The sequence below is a fragment of the Hypoxylon trugodes genome (genome assembly GCF_022578975.1).
Source record: "Hypoxylon trugodes strain CBS 135444 unplaced genomic scaffold F4822scaffold_8, whole genome shotgun sequence".
Classification (NCBI taxonomy): domain Eukaryota; kingdom Fungi; phylum Ascomycota; class Sordariomycetes; order Xylariales; family Hypoxylaceae; genus Hypoxylon; species Hypoxylon trugodes.
Genome location: NW_026250023.1, coordinates 1,086,353 through 1,109,083, shown reverse-complemented (window position 1 = coordinate 1,109,083; position 22,731 = coordinate 1,086,353). Strand labels below are relative to the sequence as shown.

At 47.1% G+C, this 22,731-nt stretch overlaps 9 protein-coding genes across 9 annotated transcripts; 4 read left to right on the top strand and 5 right to left on the bottom strand.

Annotated features, from left to right (window-relative positions):
• Window positions 1–450: 450 nt before the first annotated feature.
• Window positions 451–1,488, bottom strand: F4822DRAFT_345384 (uncharacterized protein). The gene has a single exon (XM_051455866.1). The coding sequence runs from the start codon at window positions 1,198–1,200 to the stop codon at window positions 673–675; it is 528 nt and encodes a 175-aa protein (XP_051311242.1). The 5' UTR covers window positions 1,201–1,488; the 3' UTR covers window positions 451–672.
• On the bottom strand, window positions 1,489–3,289 carry F4822DRAFT_345383 (uncharacterized protein). The gene has a single exon (XM_051455865.1). The coding sequence runs from the start codon at window positions 3,175–3,177 to the stop codon at window positions 1,777–1,779; it is 1,401 nt and encodes a 466-aa protein (XP_051311241.1). The 5' UTR covers window positions 3,178–3,289; the 3' UTR covers window positions 1,489–1,776.
• A 295-nt stretch (window positions 3,290–3,584) lies between these two features.
• F4822DRAFT_438211 (major facilitator superfamily domain-containing protein) lies at window positions 3,585–5,228 on the bottom strand (the record flags this gene model as incomplete). The annotated part of the gene is made up of 5 exons (XM_051462490.1): window positions 3,585–4,108; window positions 4,160–4,654; window positions 4,717–4,788; window positions 4,841–4,876; window positions 5,132–5,228. The coding sequence occupies 5 exons, from the start codon at window positions 5,226–5,228 to the stop codon at window positions 3,585–3,587; spliced, it is 1,224 nt and encodes a 407-aa protein (XP_051311240.1).
• An 814-nt stretch (window positions 5,229–6,042) lies between these two features.
• Window positions 6,043–7,616, bottom strand: F4822DRAFT_413107 (major royal jelly protein-domain-containing protein). Its single transcript, XM_051459016.1, has 3 exons — window positions 7,427–7,616; window positions 6,602–7,375; window positions 6,043–6,530 (listed from the first exon to the last, which is right to left on the bottom strand). Exons 1-3 carry the CDS (start codon window positions 7,587–7,589, stop codon window positions 6,379–6,381), a joined length of 1,089 nt encoding a protein of 362 aa, XP_051311239.1. The 5' UTR covers window positions 7,590–7,616; the 3' UTR covers window positions 6,043–6,378.
• Window positions 7,617–7,952: 336 nt separating this feature from the next.
• F4822DRAFT_413106 (uncharacterized protein) lies at window positions 7,953–11,322 on the bottom strand. Its single transcript, XM_051459015.1, has 4 exons — window positions 10,421–11,322; window positions 9,762–10,355; window positions 8,856–9,695; window positions 7,953–8,778 (listed from the first exon to the last, which is right to left on the bottom strand). The coding sequence occupies exons 1-4, from the start codon at window positions 10,651–10,653 to the stop codon at window positions 8,640–8,642; spliced, it is 1,806 nt and encodes a 601-aa protein (XP_051311238.1). The 5' UTR covers window positions 10,654–11,322; the 3' UTR covers window positions 7,953–8,639.
• A 2,114-nt stretch (window positions 11,323–13,436) lies between these two features.
• Window positions 13,437–15,339, top strand: F4822DRAFT_432315 (MFS general substrate transporter; the record flags this gene model as incomplete). The annotated part of the gene is made up of 7 exons (XM_051461632.1): window positions 13,437–13,737; window positions 13,789–13,848; window positions 13,901–13,962; window positions 14,037–14,594; window positions 14,657–14,933; window positions 15,058–15,230; window positions 15,301–15,339. The coding sequence occupies 7 exons, from the start codon at window positions 13,437–13,439 to the stop codon at window positions 15,337–15,339; spliced, it is 1,470 nt and encodes a 489-aa protein (XP_051311237.1).
• A 210-nt stretch (window positions 15,340–15,549) lies between these two features.
• F4822DRAFT_413097 (heterokaryon incompatibility protein-domain-containing protein) lies at window positions 15,550–17,614 on the top strand. The gene has a single exon (XM_051459014.1). It carries the CDS (start codon window positions 15,679–15,681, stop codon window positions 17,302–17,304), a length of 1,626 nt encoding a protein of 541 aa, XP_051311236.1. The 5' UTR covers window positions 15,550–15,678; the 3' UTR covers window positions 17,305–17,614.
• Window positions 17,615–17,752: 138 nt separating this feature from the next.
• On the top strand, window positions 17,753–19,830 carry F4822DRAFT_345042 (uncharacterized protein). Its single transcript, XM_051455864.1, has 3 exons — window positions 17,753–17,942; window positions 18,180–18,501; window positions 18,567–19,830. Exons 2-3 carry the CDS (start codon window positions 18,275–18,277, stop codon window positions 19,624–19,626), a joined length of 1,287 nt encoding a protein of 428 aa, XP_051311235.1. The 5' UTR covers window positions 17,753–17,942; window positions 18,180–18,274; the 3' UTR covers window positions 19,627–19,830.
• A 615-nt stretch (window positions 19,831–20,445) lies between these two features.
• On the top strand, window positions 20,446–22,731 carry F4822DRAFT_344886 (GMC oxidoreductase). The gene is made up of 5 exons (XM_051455860.1): window positions 20,446–20,643; window positions 20,700–20,958; window positions 21,017–21,101; window positions 21,157–21,980; window positions 22,054–22,731. Exons 1-5 carry the CDS (start codon window positions 20,583–20,585, stop codon window positions 22,661–22,663), a joined length of 1,839 nt encoding a protein of 612 aa, XP_051311234.1. The 5' UTR covers window positions 20,446–20,582; the 3' UTR covers window positions 22,664–22,731.

Genomic DNA, 22,731 nt, shown 5'->3' with positions numbered 1-22,731 from the left:
CTCTCCGACAAACAATCATAAACGACTGTGATGCGAGATATCAACAAGACATATCAAAATGAAATGGCATTCGATCCTGTTGCCTGCTCCATATTTACTGCTAATAACTTAAGACATTTAGGTAATTCTTCCACGTTTAAGAATGTTCGAGTCGTGGACCGTTGTGGTTGTCAACAGCAGCCGTCCGCGACACACAGGAATGGGGAGACTAAGTGTGAATTGGTCTAGTAGGTAGGTATCTAGGTACATGAATAGGCCTATTGTACCTACAAGCAGAAAATAAAGGGGAAGCCATCGTCGCTATTTACAACTCCCTCAACAACTTGCTACATACATCATTCATCGATATAACTTCTCTCCCATTATCAGAGTGGAATATTTCAGCAGTCCGGACTATATTAGTACGAATACGAGCTTCGCCTCATTGTTCCGGTTCCGTAACGATGAAACAGTACAAAACCAACCCACTAAATCCACTACAATTCATATCCTCTGGAGTGCTATTCTGCGACCGTTACACACAGCCCAATTTCAAATTTACATGAATCTTGAGTACGAGATTTCAAAGACAAATAGTACTTCGAATCCCATCCCGCATGCACTGGAAATTCAAAGGTTTGATTTGTATTTCTGCTTTATTCGAATAAAACCCGACAGTACAAAGGTAGCCCCTTACATCCCATCCTTCAACATAGCATCCACCATCTGAACATGACGATCCCCATTCGTTTGACTCCACTCACTCTCATAGTTCAATCCATACGGCCAAAAGTGACCACCACCACAGTTAATCTTTGCACTCTGCCCATCCCATGACCTCAACAGCGGCAGCGCAGTCGGCCAGTCTCCCGCCGCACACCGGCGATCAAACTCCGCTGTCTGGCCCACACCCAGAGTATGCGCAATCTCGTGCATCGCCGTGCGCTCCGTCATGTACGACCTATCAGAACCGAACCGCAGGTCCCCGTTGTAACTCGCCTCCGCTGTGGGAACACCCGGCGCGTAGTACACATGGATGGTCTTACTCGCGTTGGAGAACTTAGCGTAGTGCGCTACCGCCGCTTTCATCGCAGCCTCGATCTTGGTGTACGCTTCGGATTGATCTGCACTTGGGCTCGATGCTTTTTGGAGCGACCATGTTAGCCCTGCCGAGGCAGCGGAGGCGCATGTTAACATGGCGGTGATAATGGAGGCGCGCATCTTAGGTAAGTATCGATCGAAATTTTGTGGTGCGGGTAAGATACAGTGCGTTATGTGATGTTCGGTTTAGAAGAGATCGACGGTTATTTACCAGTCAACGTCGACATAAAGATCTTATATCCCCTTCCCCTTTTGATCTTATTACTACTAATATATATCTACTAATTATTTTATATCCATGGGTTAATCTCATCCGGTGGATATTTAATGAACGCAGAAAGTTTCTCCGGCAGAGATATATCTTGATCTAGCCCGTTTATCTGATATAATCTGTCTTGGCTCCTAATATTCTCGGACGACTCTCCTCCGTTGAGGTAGTAGTATAAAATAACCCCGACCTTGGCAATTCCCGGTCTAACTCGTCGCGAAACCACCTTATTTCGCGCTTCTTTCTATATTGGATATAAATATAGATATATTCAATCCTTAAGGACAACCAACTCACATTTACGCTGGGTTTCAGGAACACGTTTTTTATTCAGGCATCTCGAAACTAGCCTAAGATACTACCGACGACAAGGTATGAAAACGACTCGAGATATCAATATCAAAGTCAAAAATAGTCCCCGCCAATTCCTAGTCACACCATGCTTTAGTCTCGTTAAATTCCGCGTAACGATTTTTGTCCCCAAACACTGGTACCCAGGCCCAAGGGTCGACGCCGTATTCTCCCCCAAGCGCATCCGTAATAGTAGGGTAGATACCCTCTTCTGATCGCGTATTAGCGCGCATTATGTCGGCAACTTCAGGCCAGAAACCATCAACTAGCTCGCATGCATCTAAATGAAGCTCGACCGGTCCTTGGGTTCTCTCATAGAACTTCGCCACATCACCACTATCCAAACAACCCGAGTATTTTAGATAACGAAGATTTGGCCATCCCCATGTTGAGACAAGAGGAAAGCTTCCTTTAAAACATCGCCTTAGCATCAGAGTCATTTCTTGGATTGAGTCGGTATTCATAAAAGCTCGCAAGAAGCTGCAGAGACATTCATTTTCCTGCGGGGCTTCCATGAATTCCCAAAACGAAGGGTAGCCTAGATCGAAGCGAAAGTCCTCGAGCTGTTGCATGGCGGTTGTAATATCATGAAGAACTTTACCACTATCACCATAAAGACCGGATAACCCCTCGAAACATGTAATTTCATAGCCAACTCCCGTTAGCATGATACCCGCTTTGTGGATGGCCAAAGGTATCTCGCTACATAGTTCAATAGGTGGTCCCTCGCATCCCATGGTGTGCGCAGTACTCCAACTCATTGGCAATATCGTACTCTCAATGAGGCTCATAGAGGATTCCATGGTTTCAGTTAATGATGCGCAGTGATCCCATGGGTTCGAATCGGAGATGTAAATAGACCTGGCAAGGGGCATTCTAGCTATCGCATCGGCTATTATGCGGACGAAACTTCCGTCGACTCGAACTCGTTCTTGTGCCTCATGGGCAAGTAAATGGCCCTTGGAAATCCAATCGATGAGCACGAAATTTTCCCGGTCCCAGTCACTAAGGTCGTTGATGTCGCCGCCAAACCCAATCTTACGCAACCTTAACCATGAATGTAGGACTTTGTTCCGTTTGTTTCTCGCTTCTTTGATGCGGGGATCTTCATCAGAGGACCCCTTCGGTTTCTTCGCTGTTTCGAGAGCGTTGCAGCTTACTCGGGTGAGTTCATCTAGGTTTCTCGCTAACATGCCGGAGAAGGTGCTTATATCTATGCCGAGTTTCTTGACTCCTTTCGAGATTAAAGGGTGTTGAGATATGTTGTTGAGGCAGTCTAGAGACTCTTCGCTCATGCGGACGACGAAATATGGACAGAGATGGCGAGAACTTACGTCGCGGAATCTTCGACATACTAAGCGAACACTCGCGATGTTTTTCGTTGGGTGTGGTAGAAGGGCGAATATTTCCGAGAGAAGTTCGTTGGGTAGTTTCAGGATGTAGGAGGGCCATGGGAACCGGCATTGTACGTTGCCCATTTTGTGACGTTTAATGGATTTAGGTAAGGGGTAGTTGACGTTCTGTTGGTGAATCGGATTGTGTCTAGGTATCCAAACTTGGGTGTGATGTTAACAATAAGGTTGGTAGGAGAGGTAGTTGGTAGGTTCTGACAGCTCGCTGGGAATAAGTGATTTATATAGAGGAAATATCGTCTTCTGGCTGCTAAGTGCCTGAGGACTGTCAACTGCCTTACCCCAGGTAATCATTGTCGCTTAGTGGGAGAGTAACTAAGGCATACGCCTGCGCAGGCAGGTTGATACGTTTGATACCTAGGTATCTTAAAAGGAACAGGAACTAGGAATCAATTCTAAAAAAATTTCTCCTATGTTACAATTGTGACTACCATTGACTCATCTGGCCCTCATATTTCTATCTGTTATAAATCCTAGGTACTTATTTCCTTCCTGACATCTGTCCGCCCTATGCCCCAGGAGAACGCAAGGTACATGACCGCAAGCGCGGCTGATAGGTAAAACACAGCACTTAAAGCCTGCGAATATGCTTCTAGTACTTGTGTTAGGTACCTGTCGGGTACTACTGATCGAAAATCCGTAGCTCCGGCACTAATAATTATATCCACTGACACTTGTGGCGCGAGATGAGAAATATTTGCTCTGAGTCTGCTATTAAAGATGGCGTTTGCAACAGTTAGGGTGATAGACCCCGCGAATGTTTGAGCGAAGACGATGAGCGACACACCGACGGGTAAGAGGTCGGGATCTAGGATTGCTTGGACAGCGTTCACGGGCATCTGTAAGCCAACGCGGCGCCCCAAACCTAGTAGGATCTGGTATCCTATCCATTTCGCTGCTGCAGCATCGGGACCAAGAAGCGACAGAATACCGCTACCAATAGGTACCAAGATGCCGCTTAGTATAATAGGGGGGAGGCAGTAGCCGGTTTTGCTAACTAGGAACGATGTGAATATAAGCGGTCGATAGCGTGGAAGGGAGGATATACCATATATGCCAGAGAGTACAGAGCTAAGCAATTGGCTCAGTATGCTGGGAAGAAGATTCATTCCACTGAGGATTGGTGACATATTTTTTACGGCCTGGAAATATATTGGCAGATAGTAGGAGTGGACGAGAAGCGCAGATGTCATAAACCCGGCTACAAGACTGCTACTCCAGACAACGCGGTTCGCCAACAGTAATAAAGGCATCATAGCCTTCTCCTTACGTCGGCGCTCCCAAAATACGAAGGCTATAGTAGTGACACCACAGCCGCAGAATAGTCCGATTACAACGCTGCTGTTCCATTGATATGCGGAACCTCCATAATGCATGACGAGAAGTATCATTATGACTGCCGAAGCCAGTAAGGAAAATCCTAGTAGATCAAGAAGGGAGAGGAGTTCGAGAAAGCCAACGTGCTTAGTCTGGTGCCGAGTGATGGCAGTCAGGAGAATAATAGCACTCGCAATACCGCCGATAGGTAAGTTGATCCAGAAGCCTATCGTAAAAATTCTTCAGCGAGGCTAGAATAGCAAGGAGATCAAGACTGAGAGAACTTACACCATCGCCATGTTGCGTACTGCGTTAGTCCACCTCCGATAAGGGGTCCAGCTACGTTTCCGATGTAAGCAACTAAGGGGATATGTAAGCTGACTAGCCAGAATATCTGGTTAACACGACTTACGCCCAACAACTATTCCTGTAATTACAGGCCTCTTAACTAATGGTACGAAAGTTTGGTGTCGATGATTGTATGTGAAGGATTCCCGTTCTCCAAGTAATCTTGCTGACAAAAGAACCTTGAGTTCTAGATCTATCCGTGTTGGCAACCGTCAGTACCACCTTTCCACGCCCCCCAGGTGTTACAATTGTTATTCTAACAAGCATATTAGGCTGGTTCCATTTCACACGCTGCCGTCTTCTTGCCACAATGTACGTCTAATCCATAATCCCCAATACCCCGAGCCACACCAACACCGCAGAGTATATAGTTCTTGAAGATATGTGGGGTCGTCATCAATGGGATATTCCATTACTATATCTCTATGATAATCTAGAGTTTCTGAAGGCATGTCGGGCAGTGTTGAGGCTTTCCATGGTTATATTCTAACTGGAACCACCTGGCCAGCGTATTGTCATTATAGGGGTTCTATACAATGTCACCGCCATTTTCCTAAAGTTATTGCTTCTCGCTCTCTATTACCGATTATTTCGCCCACTTCCTCGCATTCCATTCCTAGTCTGGTCAGGGGTTACCGTGATACTTATCTTCCATATCATATGTATTGCTTTAGTCTTAGACTTTTGCATTCCCCATCCCAATGACGGAGGATGGGGGTCATCCGTATACAACGCAAGATGTGGGAATCAATATGAACAACTAAATGCTGCGGCGGGCCTCATCAGCACCATCACTGATATTTACATACTTGCAATACCAGTGTCGACGGTGATGAAACTGAATTTGACCATCAAGAAAAAGGTTGGAGTCGCTTGTATATTCTTTGTAGGTCTAATGTAAGTCTTACCCCGTTACCAGTACATTTCGCTGTCTGTCTATTAACTTGACATAGTGCGATATCCCTATCCATTGCCGGGGAGGTCTACCGGTTCATCGACCTTTTCGCCAAGGTGCATGATGATACTTGGTATTCAATGTGGACACAACCACTCGCGTAAGTACTTGTCCTTGTGGTGCCTAAGTAGCTCTCGGAGCTAATCAGAATAACTTCAAGGGTTGCCGAATTAAATGTTGGTGTTATGTGCTCTTGCCTGCCAGTATGTATGACTCTCTTTAGGGGAATCTTAAAGCAGTTTACGTCCACATGGACAACCCTAAGAGAATATCTTGGCTCGCGTTGGAAACAGGACACTCCGTCCAACACTGGTTCAAATTCAGAAGTGTTCAGAGATGTCACCCCTGAGCTGCTACCACAAGTTCATATTCATGGCTTAACGGGAGTGGCGACATTCTTTCGGAAAACGTCTCGTTCGAGATGGGACTAAACGTAGAGTACTGGGAGCCATGGTTATACAAACATTGAACTTCAGTCCATAGACTATGGCTACCATCGGCAGTTACGGGGAGCTTAAGACTATGGCCTGGCGCGTTCCGAGGTTGATTTGGGGGCCTTTGACGATTCAATTAAATATAGACTGTAGTATGGAGGATTGCGTTTTCATATACTACAACTGCCACGCTTGGAAGCTTCAATGTTAAGTTTACACAACCGACACCTTCGACCCGCCGTTGGGAAGTTTGACCTTGAAGAGTGCGAAAGGTCTTACTCTCCTATCAGTGCCGGGGAACGTGGATGAACCGAAGTTAAGCTGGTTAACAGTAAAATACAGGTATCCGTCAGAGGCGACCGACACTATCAACAGGTAGTTAGCAGGGGTCACTACAGCAAATGACGCACGCGCGCGAGAAGGCATGGACACTTACTTGTATCTACCCAATTGATCCTCGGATCGCGTACGAATGTCAATGTAGTCCCGTTGCTCGGGTTAAATAAATTGATAGCATTCCCCTCGTTATTCCCAACGTAAATAATACCGTTGTTGTCCGTTTCAAGGCCATCGCTCACCCCTTTCTGCCCATGATTTGATACAGACTGTTGTGCTAGGAGTTCACTGGCTTGTCCTCGCGCACGAAGTAGGGCAGTCGGGGCGCTGTACATATACCGGGATGATAGCGGGCACCAATACAACGTCTCACCGTCGGCGGATATTGCAATGCCGTCAGATCCGATGGGAAAACTCGTGTACGGTCTTCCTGCGTCGGTATAATACCCGGGCTGTCCCCAAATAAACGGCAAGAATTGCGATTCACCGCGAACGGACTTGGTGAGTCCTAGATGTCTCCAGCTTTCCCCTGAACCGAGATCGACGATGATTAGTGCATTGTGGCCCTCGGCACTACTATCCGTGATGTACGCGAAACCTTCGCCTGATGAATCAGAAAGATTAGAACGAAGATCAAATCGCACATCATTCAGATAAGTATCGCCGTAAGCGACGGTCGGTGGGAAAACGATTGTCTTGAAGACTGAGTTAGTTGTGAGACTAACCCCGACGAGTTTCGGGCCGCCGTATGTCGCTGATACTAATACGCCATCAGGGGTCAAGGCACGGCCAGTATCGAGTATCCATAATCGATCTAATGGATCTATGACCACTGACTGGACGCCTATTAGGTAGTCCTGATAGTTTGCACCGGCTGTTGCCCGTTAGCCTGACACTCGACTATTTATACATGGGTGTCGCTTACTCGGTGGTGAAGTGGAATAGTTGATTGCCCCTCCTGGGGGTTGATTTATTTCCAGGCTCGGGTATGCCTTCTCATCGGTGAGTGAGGTGAGCTCTCCAACAGTGAATACGGAATTGGAACCGTTATAAGTATTGGTAGGATCGAGGCCTAGCATAAATCTCATCAGCGCATATTTAAATTCTCGATTACACAATACCGACCGCCGGGGTAGTTAGAGAACATGCGCCCTGTGCTTGACACCGCGATGCCTGTAGCAGAATTAGCTTACGCCAATTTCTTAAGCAGCGGATTTAAAGACACCCACCAGTCGGCCATTGACCGTAATAAGCATGCACAGTCTCAAGCGCCGGTCCGTAGGTCTTCAATTTCTTAGCATCGTTACAGGTTTCGGGAATCTCGACCTCGGTCTTAACTTACCCCAGGATCAGATATAAAACTGATATTCTGCCCACAACCGTAACCAAACCAACTCGCCGCCATTATCTTGACGCCAATTCTCATCGCGATTAATATCTCCTAACTTAATGCCCTTTAATCTAGCCAACAGAAGTGATACCTGCAAGAATCAAGACGTTTTGAATAATTCTATCTCAATAAAAATACCTAGTGTTCTACCACGTCTCGCATCGCATGTCTAGGACGACGGATCATCGATATATACCCTGTTCATCCAATTCTCTTCCCCGCGATCATGGTTCATGACGCTATTGAGTATCAACAAACAAAATATGCTAATGACGTCTTCATGTTGTAACAATGAACCTAAAATAAACCAATGGAGATTCCATTACAATTGATTCCCCGTATATAAACTCACAAGGTATCCGAAGTGAGTAATTGATGTTTTCGGAGACTAACCGTAAAGTGGCTTGAATGCAACTTTTCCTAGACTTTACCTAATACATGAAGATTATCATGTCTGGTGTCTAGGTACGGAAATAGACTCGGAAATGTGTTCGGCAATGGTAACAAAGGTTTAAATCAGCAACAACAGAAAGAAACGCTTATTGAAGAATATATATCTTAGTTGGATGAAGCCTAAATGCGAGGGCTAATCGAAGGGGTTGTGTGTAATAGTACAGATGACAATCGGGAAATTTCCGTCGCTGCCCACCTCATAAATCATGGGATATCTCAGAACGCCGTAAAGCAGACCATGGTCTTATCATAAAGAAATAAAAAAAAATTAGGAAATTTTGCCGGTATTGGAGAATTAGCGACTCCTTGACGATACTGTAGCCATATTTGTTTTCATTTGGCTGCCGTTGGCCCCGGAGTACGGTTGAGGCGCGCCGAGATAGACCGGATCGCTCCTGGATACCGCTGAGTACTTTCTGCGTTTCTGGCAAAAGCTGGAAGTAAATATTAGCCAACTTGTTACGGCATTCGGCGCGTTCGATTGATGCAGGAGTTAGACGGTAAGACTCACAAAATGCCGACAATAATAGCGGCGATCACTGGGACACCAACACCAACACTGACGCCAATGATGATCCTCTTATCAACACCGTTGACTTCGCCTAATGGGTGCTCGCTAGAAACACCCGCCTCGTTTGAAGCTGTCGGTGGAGGTGGTGTATATGATACGGGAGAACCCGTTGTAGCATCGACGGACTTCATGTTAGTGCCAAATGGGACGAGACTGGCGCTAGTTCCGATGGACTCTGGGAATGAAACATCGGCTCCTGAAGGCACTGCAGTGACGAGTGTCATCGTGCTTGTCACTTTGGTAGTACTCTGAGAGGATACTGGGCAGTTGACTAAGCCAGTAGTCAAGCATCCTGTGCCTGTGAAGGTAACCTTAGTAGTGAGAGTAGTTGTTGAAAGTTCCTCGTCGGCCCTAGCTGTGACCGCCGGAGTAGACGCAGTGGTGGTTTGAGGACGACTCTTAGCACATACATCGGCTATGGTTGTGTAAAAAATGGGTATGTTGGTATTGGGAGCGGGACCCCATGTTTCAACACCGATAGCGAGGGTAGCTCCAGCAGCGGCGCCGAGTCCGAATTGATACGATTGCTCAACCTTCAAAGAACAATCTTGATCATCGCCTTCAGGAGCTGCGGTAACGTTGGTCGCGAACTCGGCAATATCCGCCCACACGCTCACACCAACGCCAGCACTTGCTTTGGTTGAGAAGGTAGTACTCGGAATCGCGACTGGGGGCGTTGATACCTCGAACCCTGCTTTGACAGCGACACGTAGTACGGCCTTTAGAAGACCGCCCGCACTTTCAATCGTTACCGGAAGGAACTCGAAGTTGGCACCGTTGCTATAAGTTAGGAAGCGTTTAGCACTGCTCGAATGGCTTTATGCGTTTATGATGAGTGTTGCTTACAAGGTAATACTTGAGACATTCTGACCAAATAGCGTCATGTCAAGACCGACGCCATCTTCAAGTTTGATATGGATTCCGCTACTGATGTCGATCTCGGCGTCCGCGCTTAGGATCAAGTCAATCGCGAAAACAACACCAAGAAATAGGTCTTTGCCGGCGGAGATTCCGATGGGCGTGTTCGATGAGTAGAGATTCAAGTCGTACGTGGCCCCAGCCGATAAAACGGTGTCGATAAGCATGTACAACTCCAAACCATCGAAATTGAACTGAAGATGGCATTCAGGTATGTCCGGTACATCCACGTTAAATGATGCATTGATGGGAGGGAAGTCGAAGTCGCTTAGATCGAAGCCATCCTCGAGATTATTGACTACGGTTTTGAAATAGTTTTCGACGGAATCGATGACTTCACCCGTGACGTTGGAAATCTCATCGTGAACCTCACTCGTGAAGTTCTGGATTGCCTGGGTAGCATTGAAGTCGCCGTTGACTTCAAACTCTGCTGTCGCAGTACCTTTGATGTAACAAGTAGTACACGTAATGTCCACACCAGCACTCAACGAGACATTATTTTGGGTATTGGCTTGGCCCTCTCTAGATTACCTATTAGATCATGGAGCTGTTAGGGCAGTTGATTTGACAATTGAAATAGCCCTCACATGCTAAGCAGAGTTGCGCCATTCCAGCTTTTATCTAAAGTGGTGCTGTTCTTCAGCACCGTGTCTCTCTTTTGATATTGAAGATTCACGAGGGACCGCCGTAATGCCCGTAGAGTATCTGCGTGTGATACGCCTGGTGTATCTCGCACATCGACTGCGATATTTGGTGAGGAAGTAGAAGCTGAAATAGCGCTAATAGCTGTCGCCCAACCGAAGATGGTAGACGACCTCATTTTGAGGATATGGACTTTTGATGTGTATGACGTTTATGAAGATGAACTCTAGCAAGCAAGAGAATATACAATTCTTTTGCGAAACATCATGCTCATATCTATATTGAACTCCTTGGACCCCACGAAGAGACCCTCGAGGAGCTACGTTACCAGGCCCAGAAGAGGAAACACACTCGTAACTTGCGAAGCTCCCTGCATATGCTCGTGGCGGAGTGGGAGTTCAGTTTTAGATAAAAAAGCAGAAAGAATTTGCATTTGTTTGGGGGCGGAAGCAAGGAACGGGATCCCACCCGATCCCCCCCAAAGCCTCGTGGGGAGTACCACGACTGCAACATGGGTTACCGGATATGGGACGATGAAACCTTGCGAAACCAATAAACCGGGGTGTTCATACCAACGTCCGTTTCCAACGAGAGCTTCAACCAACCCCTCAATCCTATATAAATCAAAATACTACCCTTAGCAGTACAACGAGCGCTTCTATTCGGGAAATTCAAGCTCGGGCCGGTACACTCACGGGAACGAACCGATGTTCCAACCAAAACGTCCCATGTTTATCTTGTGCATGTTCCGAGACAACAGCTTTGAGACCCTAAAGCTCGCCTTGCATACAGGGGTCAGGGGCAAGGGTCGGGGTTCCTTAGCTCCCAGAAATGCAAAAAAATCGTGCTATTGCTTGATAAGAATTAAGACAATAGCTTCAGCCGCACGAGATGCGCATCTATAAAAAGAAATACTGACTTACTATACTATGCTGACATAGCTTGCTGAATAAGCTAGACGCATGACCATCTTGATGTGTTACCTACGGTAACATTCGGGCCATTTTCAAGTAACAGACGTGGGTAACATACCTATCGAATGCCCTTTTCTTGATCCTATCCCCAAATCTATTCCATCATGGCCCCGATGTTGCCTGTCCGCTCTAAGTATAGTGAATTGCTAATCGCTTAGTTATTATCCTATTATGAGAATGGCGACGAGGAGACGTCAGCGCAAGACCCGCTAGCATTAAAGAGGTACCTACCATACACTTTAGGAACTCTTTCCGAGGGCAGGATTCAAATATTATAATGGCTGCTAGACATTAACCACGCTTGATCCACTTGATTCAATAAATCCCCCATTACGGCGCCGTCGGAATACTAGGCGGCTTTTCGGTGAGGGTTTCTTATCTTTTCCCCATTGAATCGTTCGAGGTCGATTCTTTTTCTTTTTCTTTTTTATTGTTTCATCTTCTTCATGAAGGATCTGAATAACTCGCGCAACCCGCCGTAAAATATTCGCGAAAGTAGATGCTATGTTAGATAGTCTCTGAATCCCTGCGAAATTAAAAAAATCACAGCAGTGGGTGTGACGCTACTTACCTCTCTACCTAGGCACCTATCCACCTAAAATAGGTTGTCTAGCAAGTATCTACGTCCACGGAAGCGTCGCACGGCGAATCGCGTCGGTGCTATAGAAAAGCATTAGGCACTGGAGGGTGAAGTTGGCGTTAAACGGTTCTTCGTTATGTTACATAGTAAGTTCTGAGTATGTCGAAGCGAGAGCCGGGACCGCGAACCGGAAAACGGTCGCTCCGACGAGCACAAACTTGATCATGTAGAGGATACGAAGTGGCTGGTAAAGATATACCCCTCACCTGTGGCGTTCTTACGTAGATGCACGGAATATCTACAAGTCCGTGCGGTCTGCTGTAACTTGACCTTACAAGATTCGGACGTTGACGGTACGCTTCTCCTTCGATATTACTCACCCGACTCAACACTCGACATTAACTTAAGGTCACTACACGGTGGAATATCGAAGACAGAGCATATATAGACTTAACTCTCAGCTGTTGCGATGTGGGATATCTTAGGTACCTAGGTATCCAAAGAACTTAGGTACGTTCTGACCATAGAATGCAATCTTTGTCCATCACGGAGCTCCGCATGTTCCGAATTGCGAAAGAAGAATACAGTATGATGCTCGTGATTCTTAAAGATATATCATAAAATCGGTGTTGCATTATCTCCAACGCTTGAGCGAACTGGGGCGATTCCTATTGGGCTAACTGATAATTGGCAGGGTTATTTAGCATATAACAATATGCCGAGATTCCTAGTTCGGTGACCGCTATTACTTGCAGACGCAGCGAACTACCAACTACTGCTTCAACCATTAGCCGTAAACCGTTACCTTACCTGGAGGCGAAAGTTGCCTGCGATGCCGGACCGATAGAAACAGGTTATCAAAGACGCTCAGGTCCACAAAAGACAACAATGAACAAAACAAACATAATGAAAAACGAGCACGTGCAATTGATCTGTAATTGGAATTGCAAAATCAATGTAAGGGGTTGTCAATACGGACGTACCTAGTAATATTGAAAAGATTGGTAATCAACATGGAAGCCATCCGATTGACAGCTTCTATCCAATGGCGAGAGACGCCCTAATGGAGCTCCTCCCTTGCGACGATCGTCTGGAGCCGCTCCGGTCCTTCATCGTCCCCGGATTACTGCACGTCGGCTCCACATTCAAGACATTCGGAGCGGCACTCGGGATAGATTGGTGGGTCAGTATCAAGCCGACGAGCTCCCTATAGGCTATATTATTCACATACTTTGCTAATTATCACCCAACCGTGGCCGAAGACGGAGTCTCGAGCTTAACATATCGCTATGACATGTGTTTTCACTTATAAGATTTTTCGTATAGCTCTACTTAAAATGGCTAACCGCGTTCAGTCACCATTCTGGAATTTTTCCCATTCAAGTTTTTGTTGTGTTGTTTGTGAAGATGGCGATCCAAAGCAAGTTCGAAGAGAAACATTATGTGGCGTCTTCCGATTCACATGAAGAGAGCTCCAGCTCTTCCCCGTGCGAAGGTGACAATGTCATCCACCAACATGGAACGAAAGAGGAATCAGATCCTACGCTAAAAGCCGAGTCCAAAAACAAGTGCGCCAGGGCATCGCAAGATCTTAGGAGAACCACCAGCAATGTACTTTCCCAAGTCGCATCGCGAATAACTACAAGGACTTGGCCAGAACCACCGCCTCCTCCAGATGGAGGTGCCAATGCATGGACTCAAGTTGCAAGTAGGTGGAAATCTAGAATAAAATCCAGCAAGCCTTACTAATCCGAAATAGTGGGATGGCTTGTCATCTTTTCAACTTGGGGATGGGTCAACTCATTCGGGGCTTTCCAGGGTCAGCACCAACTCCCCACTTCTCAATTGATTCCTAACTAATACCCTTGCAGTGCGTAAAGTAATCGTCTTTGTTCCCCTCCTAACATCATACTCGACTAGCTGCCACGCAAGCGTATAGGCACACATTAAATAACTGACAGGCAAACTTCGATTCATTAGACTTACTACACATCAACACTTCCACAGTCCCCATCCACGATATCGTGGATTGGATCAGTCCAAATATGGTTCTGCTTGGTCATTAGCGTCTTCTCTGGTCGTCTTCTAGATGCAGGATTATTCTTGCCGACCTTTTTCGTTGGCGCCGTGATTCAAGTCCTTGGAATGTTCCTAATGAGCATATCAACTCAATACTGGTCTTTGATGCTAACCCAGGGCGTACTCACGGGAATCGGAGCCGGAATCTTCTTTACCCCCTCCCTCGCTCTTGTTGCGACGTACTTCAATAAACGCCGCGGCCTAGCGGTCGGATTAGCGACGACAGGGAACTCCGCTGGCGGTATTGTTTATCCGGTCGTTGTTAGACAGTTACTTCCTAGCCTAGGATTCGCGTGGACGGCAAGGGTGTTGGCTTTCATCAATCTTACCTGCCTTTCCATCGTGTTCGCGTTCATGAGACCACGTTTGCCGCCTAGGAGGTCGGGTCCTGTCATCGATTTCGCTGCGTTCCGCGAGTTGGCCTACAATGGTGTAGTAGCGGGGATATTCACGACATCCATGTCCAATTACTTCTCTTTTTACTACGTAAGCGACTCTTGCATCTACTACATGTCGACGGGAAATACCTTGCTAACCCCATGCTATAGATCGCATCATTTGGAACAGAAGCTCTAGGCATGTCGTACTCAGCTGCTTCCATCATGGTCATCCTTATCAACGGAGCTGGAATCGTATTCCGAGTTATACCGCCCATCATCGCAGATCGGATCGGTCCAATCAATGTCATGTTCCCCGTGACCCTTGCTTGGGCGATCGTCGCGTTTTGCTGGCTCGCCGTCGACAATGTACCAGGCTTATATGTCTTCGCGTGTTTCTATGGTATATGTTCTGGAAGCTTTCAGTGCCTCACTGCCACGGCTGTCGGTAAGTTGAATACCGTCCCACTTTTCCCCTATTACCACATTCAGGGGGGCGATGACCTCTTAGGCGAGCCTATTGAGATTCTACGAACATTTTCAAGCCAATTAATCACTAACTCTTCTATTAGCTAGTATTACGAAAAGACTTGATACAGTTGGTACGCGATTGGGAATGGCGTTCAGCATTGCCTCGTTTGCTTCCCTAACCGGGCCACCCATCGGTGGAGCTATTCAAGCTGCGAATGGCGGTAAATTTACAGGCGCGCAGGCATGGGCAGCAATTATGACCTTTATTGGCTGTGTATGTTTTGCTGTCGTGAGAATAGATAGAGGGGGATTCAATCTTAAGGTAAGATGCTAAGGGTTCAAAGAACCCCCAGGGAGATTGTTTAGATTACCACAATACGTAATAACTAATAGGGTGTCTGTGTGAAAGAATGGGGAATGAAAAAGATATTCCGATTTGTTATTTTAGCATACCTGAGCAGCAATTCTCTGTTGTAGGTACCTAGGTAGGGGTTGGACAGTGATTCCACCAAGCCAAATCAAGTCGAGTAATAAAAGTTATGAATTTTTTAGTACTTTCGCGGATTGGATTGGGTTGGGACGGAGAAACATTCTTCCAAATCGAGCGCGGAATAGTGTGATTCTGTTGGAGTTGAAAGGCTATTATCTACCTAGGGTATATATGAATCTTACTCGAGAGGTACTAGGTAAGCTATGTCTGTCTTTAATCACCTCAAATTGGTATGATGGACATTGATCTCACTCCCAAATCATCCCCAGAACTCAGGAGAACGATAGAAGCTTTCAAGGAGTTAGATGCACAATGGATCGATATCAAGAGTTTGCGTCTGTGGCTTGAAACCTGTGATAAAGAACACGGTTCTCGCTGCCAACGGGTGCTGACTCGAGAAAGTACCATCGAAACACTACCGCAGTATCTTGTCGATATACAACGCAAGTGTCTAAAGCTAGCCAAGGAGGACGACCGATATGCTGCGTTGAGCTATGTATGGGGTGGCGCGACTACAACATTAACAAGCACATCAAACCTAGCTCTGCTTCGTGAACCAGGTTCCCTCTTCTCTTCTCAAGTTACTTTACCAAAAACTATCAAGTACACAATCGGATTACTTGAGCGACTGGACATCCCTTACCTTTGGCTGGATGCTCTTTGCATTGTGCAGGACGACAATGCTACCAAACAAAGGCAGATCCACGCCATGGCCTGGATTTACGCCAATGCTTATATCACCATCATAGCTGCGGACGGAGATAGTGCTGACCATGGCCTCTGGGGTATACGAGGTGTGACTGACCCTCGACATCTAGATGACGACACAGTTTCTGCAATTTATACGTCGCTTAAAAACCATTCCCCAGGGTGGTATAGTAGAGGGTGGACATTTCAAGAACTCACATTTTCTAGACGAAGGACCATGTTCCATAATCAAGTCGCATTGTGGGAATGCCCTTGTGCATCGTGGACCGAGTGCCGACTCGATAGTATATTCAAGATCCTACGTTGGCCAGTTCAACTTCACTACTCGATGTGGCCAAATATGAAGAATTATCTAAATGCGGTGAAGGGCTACAATACCAGACAGTTTACCTTTCCTCAAGACGCACTGGGCGCCGTTGTAGGCTTACACGTTGTCCGCGGGCACGCATTTGATGGTGGCTTTATTACCGGATTGCCCCAAATGTTCTTTCATGAATCTTTACTATGGCAACCGGAAGATACATTGAAGCGACGCGTCTCAACTGTCGGCCCCAGTGATTCTTCACCTCTACCCAGCTGGTCATGGGTTGGTTGGGAGGGAGCTATTGACATTCAAAGATGGACAATGCATCTAAGCCATGTACGTTTCTTCCATCCCTCGGCCGACGTTTACGCCTATCAGGTCACCCCAACTGTGAAATGGTTTTACTCTAACCCAGGTGAGGATATAACACCAATTCATGCCTCTTCTTTGAAATACAGGCCTCAGCCTGGATCCGATAGGAGCCTTCCACCTGGTTCGCAGTTGGCGAATACGAAGCACACGATGTATGAATTTTTCGGCTTAGAAGAAACTAGGGCTGCATACCCACTACCGCTCCTGTGCCCGCCTGGAGATATCGTATCCGCCTCACTGCTGCATAGCGAAACGAAGCGAGGCTTTTTCCAAGCCGACCGTCACGAATGGCCATCTTCTAGGGGGACTTTGTGTGACGAGGTATTTCTTCTCGATAAGGAAGGAGAAAGGATGGGTATGTTAAGGCTCAATTCCAAGTCGGGTTCCAAGATAAGGATAGAACAAGATCTTTGGTTTGAACTTGTTGAGATTGCCGGAGGGGAGATCCAAGACCCAGGCTGGATTTCGACTTAAAAGCTTTTTGATAGATCCTGCGAGGGTGATAATTATCAGCACTGCATACAGCCAATCATATATGTTTTATGGGTGGAATGGATCGAAGGTGTGGCGTATCGGAAGGGTCTCGGCAGAGTACTCGCTTCCTCTTGGAATCGAGACGCCACGGAAAAGATCAAATTAGTGCTAGGATAATACTACGAGCACCATTAACTATACCGTATATGATACGGATTCTCTATGTCTTGATTCACCAGCACCATCCTATTAATAAAATTTGCTTTCGTGGGTTTGAATCTGTTGTGTCCCCATTACGGCATATTTAGCCCCTTTTCCTCCTGCACCCATCCGAAGCCCACTGAAGAAAATGTACCTATCATATGCTATAACTAGCGTGGTTCTGGCGCACGGATCGTTTTCCGGTACCCGTGCAGGCATAACCACCCCTTAACTTCAAAAGGAAGTGGGTACATATTTATCTGTTGTGGCGCTCGGGAACCAACCATATCAGCTTCATGAAAGACAAGATGGCGTCGATGAATTCAGCCCAAGTATATCAACCTCCGTCTTACCATCCTAGACACCAAAAGGATACCTAGATTCTCCGAAATGGTTTGAAAAGCATTGACAAAGATCGAGATCTAGCCGGCTTACAAGTAGGCACCCCAATTCAGATGTGCGTTGCTTTTCACGCGGGCAATTCTATTCTAGGATTTCAGGATCCTTTAGGTGTAACCACACTACCATTGCTTTTAAACCGGTGTGGTAGCACATATTTAATAAATCACCTACCTAGTAGCCTAGGTAATTTGCCGTAGCTGGCTGCCTTCTTACCTTAACACGAAGGCATTCGTCTCTGCTCTCACTTAGTCATACAGCTGAGAATCCCATAGTCTTTATATCAAAACGAGAACAATGGATCGATTATCCCCCAATTCACCCAATTCACCCAATTTTTTCAGCCCTCCTCTGGAATATCGTCTAGACCATGGTTGACGGCAATTCTTTATACTGGGGAGCAGCACATTTCTACCCTCTCGCCTATCAGAGCCGAGGCATCGGGTTTGAAGAATGGATTTCGCTTTTAACATTATGCCTCGCGCCACTAATTGCCCATGTGGCGTCTGGAGCGCCTTGTCCTTCGTACATCTCAAAGGATAGGCCCCGATGGCACGATCAAATATGCCACTTCAATCCTACGTCCATCCTCTTCCGGTGAGTCGAAGCCCCCCACCCAAGGGGCGATGAAGGGTGCGCCGCGAAACTAACAATGCTATCAGGTACGCAGCTATCTCCGATAGGCGTATCCGAGCCTTAAAATGGGACAATTACACTATGGCCGCCACCAATGCTCTGTTTTGGACCGGCAAAGGATGGGACGGCTCAGAAGAAATGCTATCCCGCGGGTTCGCGCACTGCGCTCATATGCCAGAGCATTCCAGAGTCAAACTCCTGTCGTGGGAGATGGCTAAAACAGTGATCATCACTTTACAAGGCGCCCAGCCTTTCTATTGCTTAGTCTGCATCCTGATCGGCAGCATGGATGTGAACACTAATATGGCAATGGACGGCATTTTCCCTTCCCTCGCTATCCTTGGGCTTCTCAGGTTATGCGCTGCTATGTGGCTTACGGGTGATTTCGTATACACAACCTACCCTTCAAGTCAAAGCAGACCGATGACACCAACGCGAAGCGCCACTATTGAGAGAAGCACCGAGTACAAGGGTTCATTTGACAGTCTCCTTGACCCCGAATTCTTCATGCCGGCCCCACCAGAGTACCGATTCCACCCACCGAGCTACTGGCCAAGCCGAGTATTTCGCGCGGCGTTTCTGATCGTCATCCTGGCTCTTGCGGTCCTATGCACCATGTTCCTGGTTCCCTGGTCGAAGGCGACGATGTACACGACGACGTCGCTGATGGTGGGTATGATGAACATCATCTACCTCGCGGCTTCAATCCTTTCATACGGATATTACTCGTTTCGCGGTACGAGCTCGACTATCATCCCGTGCATATCGTCGCTCTGGTATAAAATATACACCATATTCCTCATGACATTCATGATAGCTCTTGTCATCATTTCCGCGATCGAGACTAGGGAAACACCGTGTGGAAAATACACTAGCCTGCCCGGCGAAGTAGGCGATATAGCTACCTGTGTAACACCGACCTCGCACCTCATACCAGTACATCCAGGGTCAGGTCAATGGTTCGGACTCGTCTCCGGGTCTTGGGCAAACGGCCGCCCACAAATATCAACTCAGAACTTCACAGGTTCTTGTATCGGGTCATTAATAGAAGGGGAAGTTTATAACGCCACCGTCAGTCTAGCTTGATGGATACTATAGCTGTCACATAGCTCAATGCCTCGTCTTACGGACTTTGTAGACTTAATTCAAAACTGATATACCGAAACACGCATACTTTTTCTTACCTAAGACAATGGAACTCCGAATGAAAACACCATTGCCCCTCCACCGTAGTATTTTCTTCACATGCCACGTCATGCATGGGCGAAACTTGTATGACTGCAGTGTCCAGATATTTCTTCTCTTATCACAATGCCGTAGAATCATCTACCCTCGCGCTCCGTAGATAGTCAGTCATTACCAAATTTCATTTCGTTCAAAGTACCGAGGTAGGCCCACCGGAAGTTCTATTGGTTACTTCGTAAGACGTTTAATAGACTCGATGCGGCTTTATATGAGAGTAGTCGACCACATCCAATCGGCTTAGCGGCCATAATGTTACATAACCTACCTGGTACTTTATACTCAATTCTTACCCATGGACTCGATCGCGCGAACAGACTTTCAGACCTATTCCATCATCATAGAATAATAGGTAAGATATCTGCAACGTCTCCTCCGCGGAAGATATTTTCTTTTGCCGCTGGTACCGCACCCAGACATTTAATTTCCACCACGGCACATAGACCCTGCTTGTGCTCCCGTAGTTGCTTCTTTGGAGTCCCACGCCACGACACGCCACCAGCTGAGCGACACCGATCCGAATAGGTAGTTACTCGAGAAGTAGTACTAGACATGTCGTGGTCGAAAGCGGGGAAATCGGCGGCTTCATAAGGACCTTCGCCGTCGTCTCTTTTCTCACCATGTCGTGAGTCAGCGAAATCCATGTAAGCGCACTACATACATGACAACTATAACATCGTAATTATATCCGTCTTATATGCTGAAGGGTCCTTTGTGTATTTATTGTCACATAAGGTGTCGATTATTTCCCCTAGTGTTCGCAGTCTCTCGGACATCCAATCGTCTTGTAAGTCGAAAATATGGGCTTATATAAAAAGCTAGCCACGGGTCTCGAGGAAGTGGACATCATTATCGCCGGAGGTAAGCGCATATAATATGAGATTGTCGGGTGTCTGCTAAAAGGAATGTCTTCAAAGGTGGAACGTCGGGATGTATCGTAGCAGGGCGCTTAGCCGAGTCCAACCCAGACCTCTCGATCCTGGTGATCGAGAGTGGCCCGGACAACTACGACAATCCCAAATGCATATATCCAGGACTCTACCTGCAGAATCTTCGGTTGGGATCTGATACTACGATCCTCTATAAAGCGAATAAGTCGGAGAAGCTCGCTGGGAGGGAGTGCTTGGTTCCTTCAGGGGGCACCCTTGGCGGTGCTTCGTCTATTAACTTGATGATGTAAGTTCGAGACAAGATAATTGAAAATTAAGTATTTACTAAAACTTTACCCCAATAGGTACACGCGAGCTCAGCGTGATGACTACGACTCATGGGAGACGCCAGGTTGGACGACCGACAAAGTATGGCCGTATTTGAAAAAGGTACGGTGTACGTCTTCCCAAAGGGGATGCGAGAACTAACCAGATATTTTCTAAGCTCGAGACATACCACGGCCAAGGGAAGCCAGAATATCATGGGTACAATGGCCCAATGCAAGTGACAAATGGTCGGTTCCGTAGTAAGCGTGTAGAAGACGAATGGCTACGCGCTGCAGGGGAGCTCGGGTATCCTGAGATAGTCGACCTGCAAGACTTAGAAAGCAATAACGGGTTTTCGCGCTGGCTCCGATACATCACCCCCGAGGGGAAACGCTCTGATACAGCACATGCGTACCTACACCCCCTGCTACGCGACGGCAAGCATCCAAACTTGCATGTGTTAGTAGAGTCAAACGTCGTGCGCGTGACATTCGACCGGAATAAACAGGCCAATGGAGTAGAGTTCACGCCGAATCCTCGATTCCAAGTTCTGACGGGCTTCACACCACCACAACCAAAGCAGATAATCAGAGCCCGCAAGCTTGTTGTTGTGTCCTGTGGTGCCTGTGGTACACCAGCCGTGTTAGAACGCTCCGGGATCGGTTCTAAAGAGGTGCTAGACCGAGCAGGAGTCCCGCTATTCCACGAGCTCCCAGGCGTGGGGCATCATTATCAGGACCACAACCTCATGGGGTACACGTATCGGACCTCCCTGGAACCTAATGAGACGGGCGACGCCATAGCCAGTGGGCGCCTGTCCGCTGAAGATGCGATAGCAAAGAATCATCCACATCTTGGATGGAATATCATGGACCTCTCGTCTAAACTAAGGCTGACGGAGGCCGAAGTTGATGCCATGGGTCCCGAATTCCGGGCTGTATGGGACAGAGATTTCAAGGATAAGCCAAATAGACCATTCATGCTCATGGCGGTTAGTAGCGGGTAAGTATACCAATGCCAATCAAGCTTCGCGACACCCCCCCTCAAAGGTACAAATGCTAATACGTCACTGCAGAGTACTAGGTGACCAGACAGGCTTTCCACCAGGCCAATACGTTTCGGTTGCACCGTACACTGCATACCCATATTCCCGCGGGCATATGCACATCACTGGACCGGATACCACTGATCCTCTTGACTTTGATATGGGCTTCTTCACCGACGAGAATGATATAGATATAAAGATGCAGATTTGGGCCTACAAGAAAGGCCGAGACATCCTTCGTCGGACAGGCATTTATAGAGGTGAATACACACTCCGCCACCCTCAGTTTCCAGAGGGTTCTGCCGCGGTCTGCAGTGATGAGTGGCATCAGTCAGCCGAAGGATACAAGGTCCAGGATATTGAGTATACACCTGAAGATGATGCGGCAATTGAGCAGTACCTCCGCGAAAACGTTCAAACAACTTGGCACTCCATAGGTACGGCTAAGATGGCGCCGCAAGATGAGATGGGTGTTGTTGACAAGGATCTCAATGTATATGGAGTCAAGGGACTCAAAGTGGTGGATATGAGCATCGCGCCAAAGAATGTTGCTGCAAATACAAGCAATACTGCTATGATGATAGGAGAGAAAGCAGCGGATATTATCGCGAAGGAGTTAGGTTTGGCTATTAAAGAATAGGGGTTAACAGGTATCCACTTTTAAGACCTGCTCTTTCTTTTTCTTCCCCCCAAAACTTAGGAATCGTG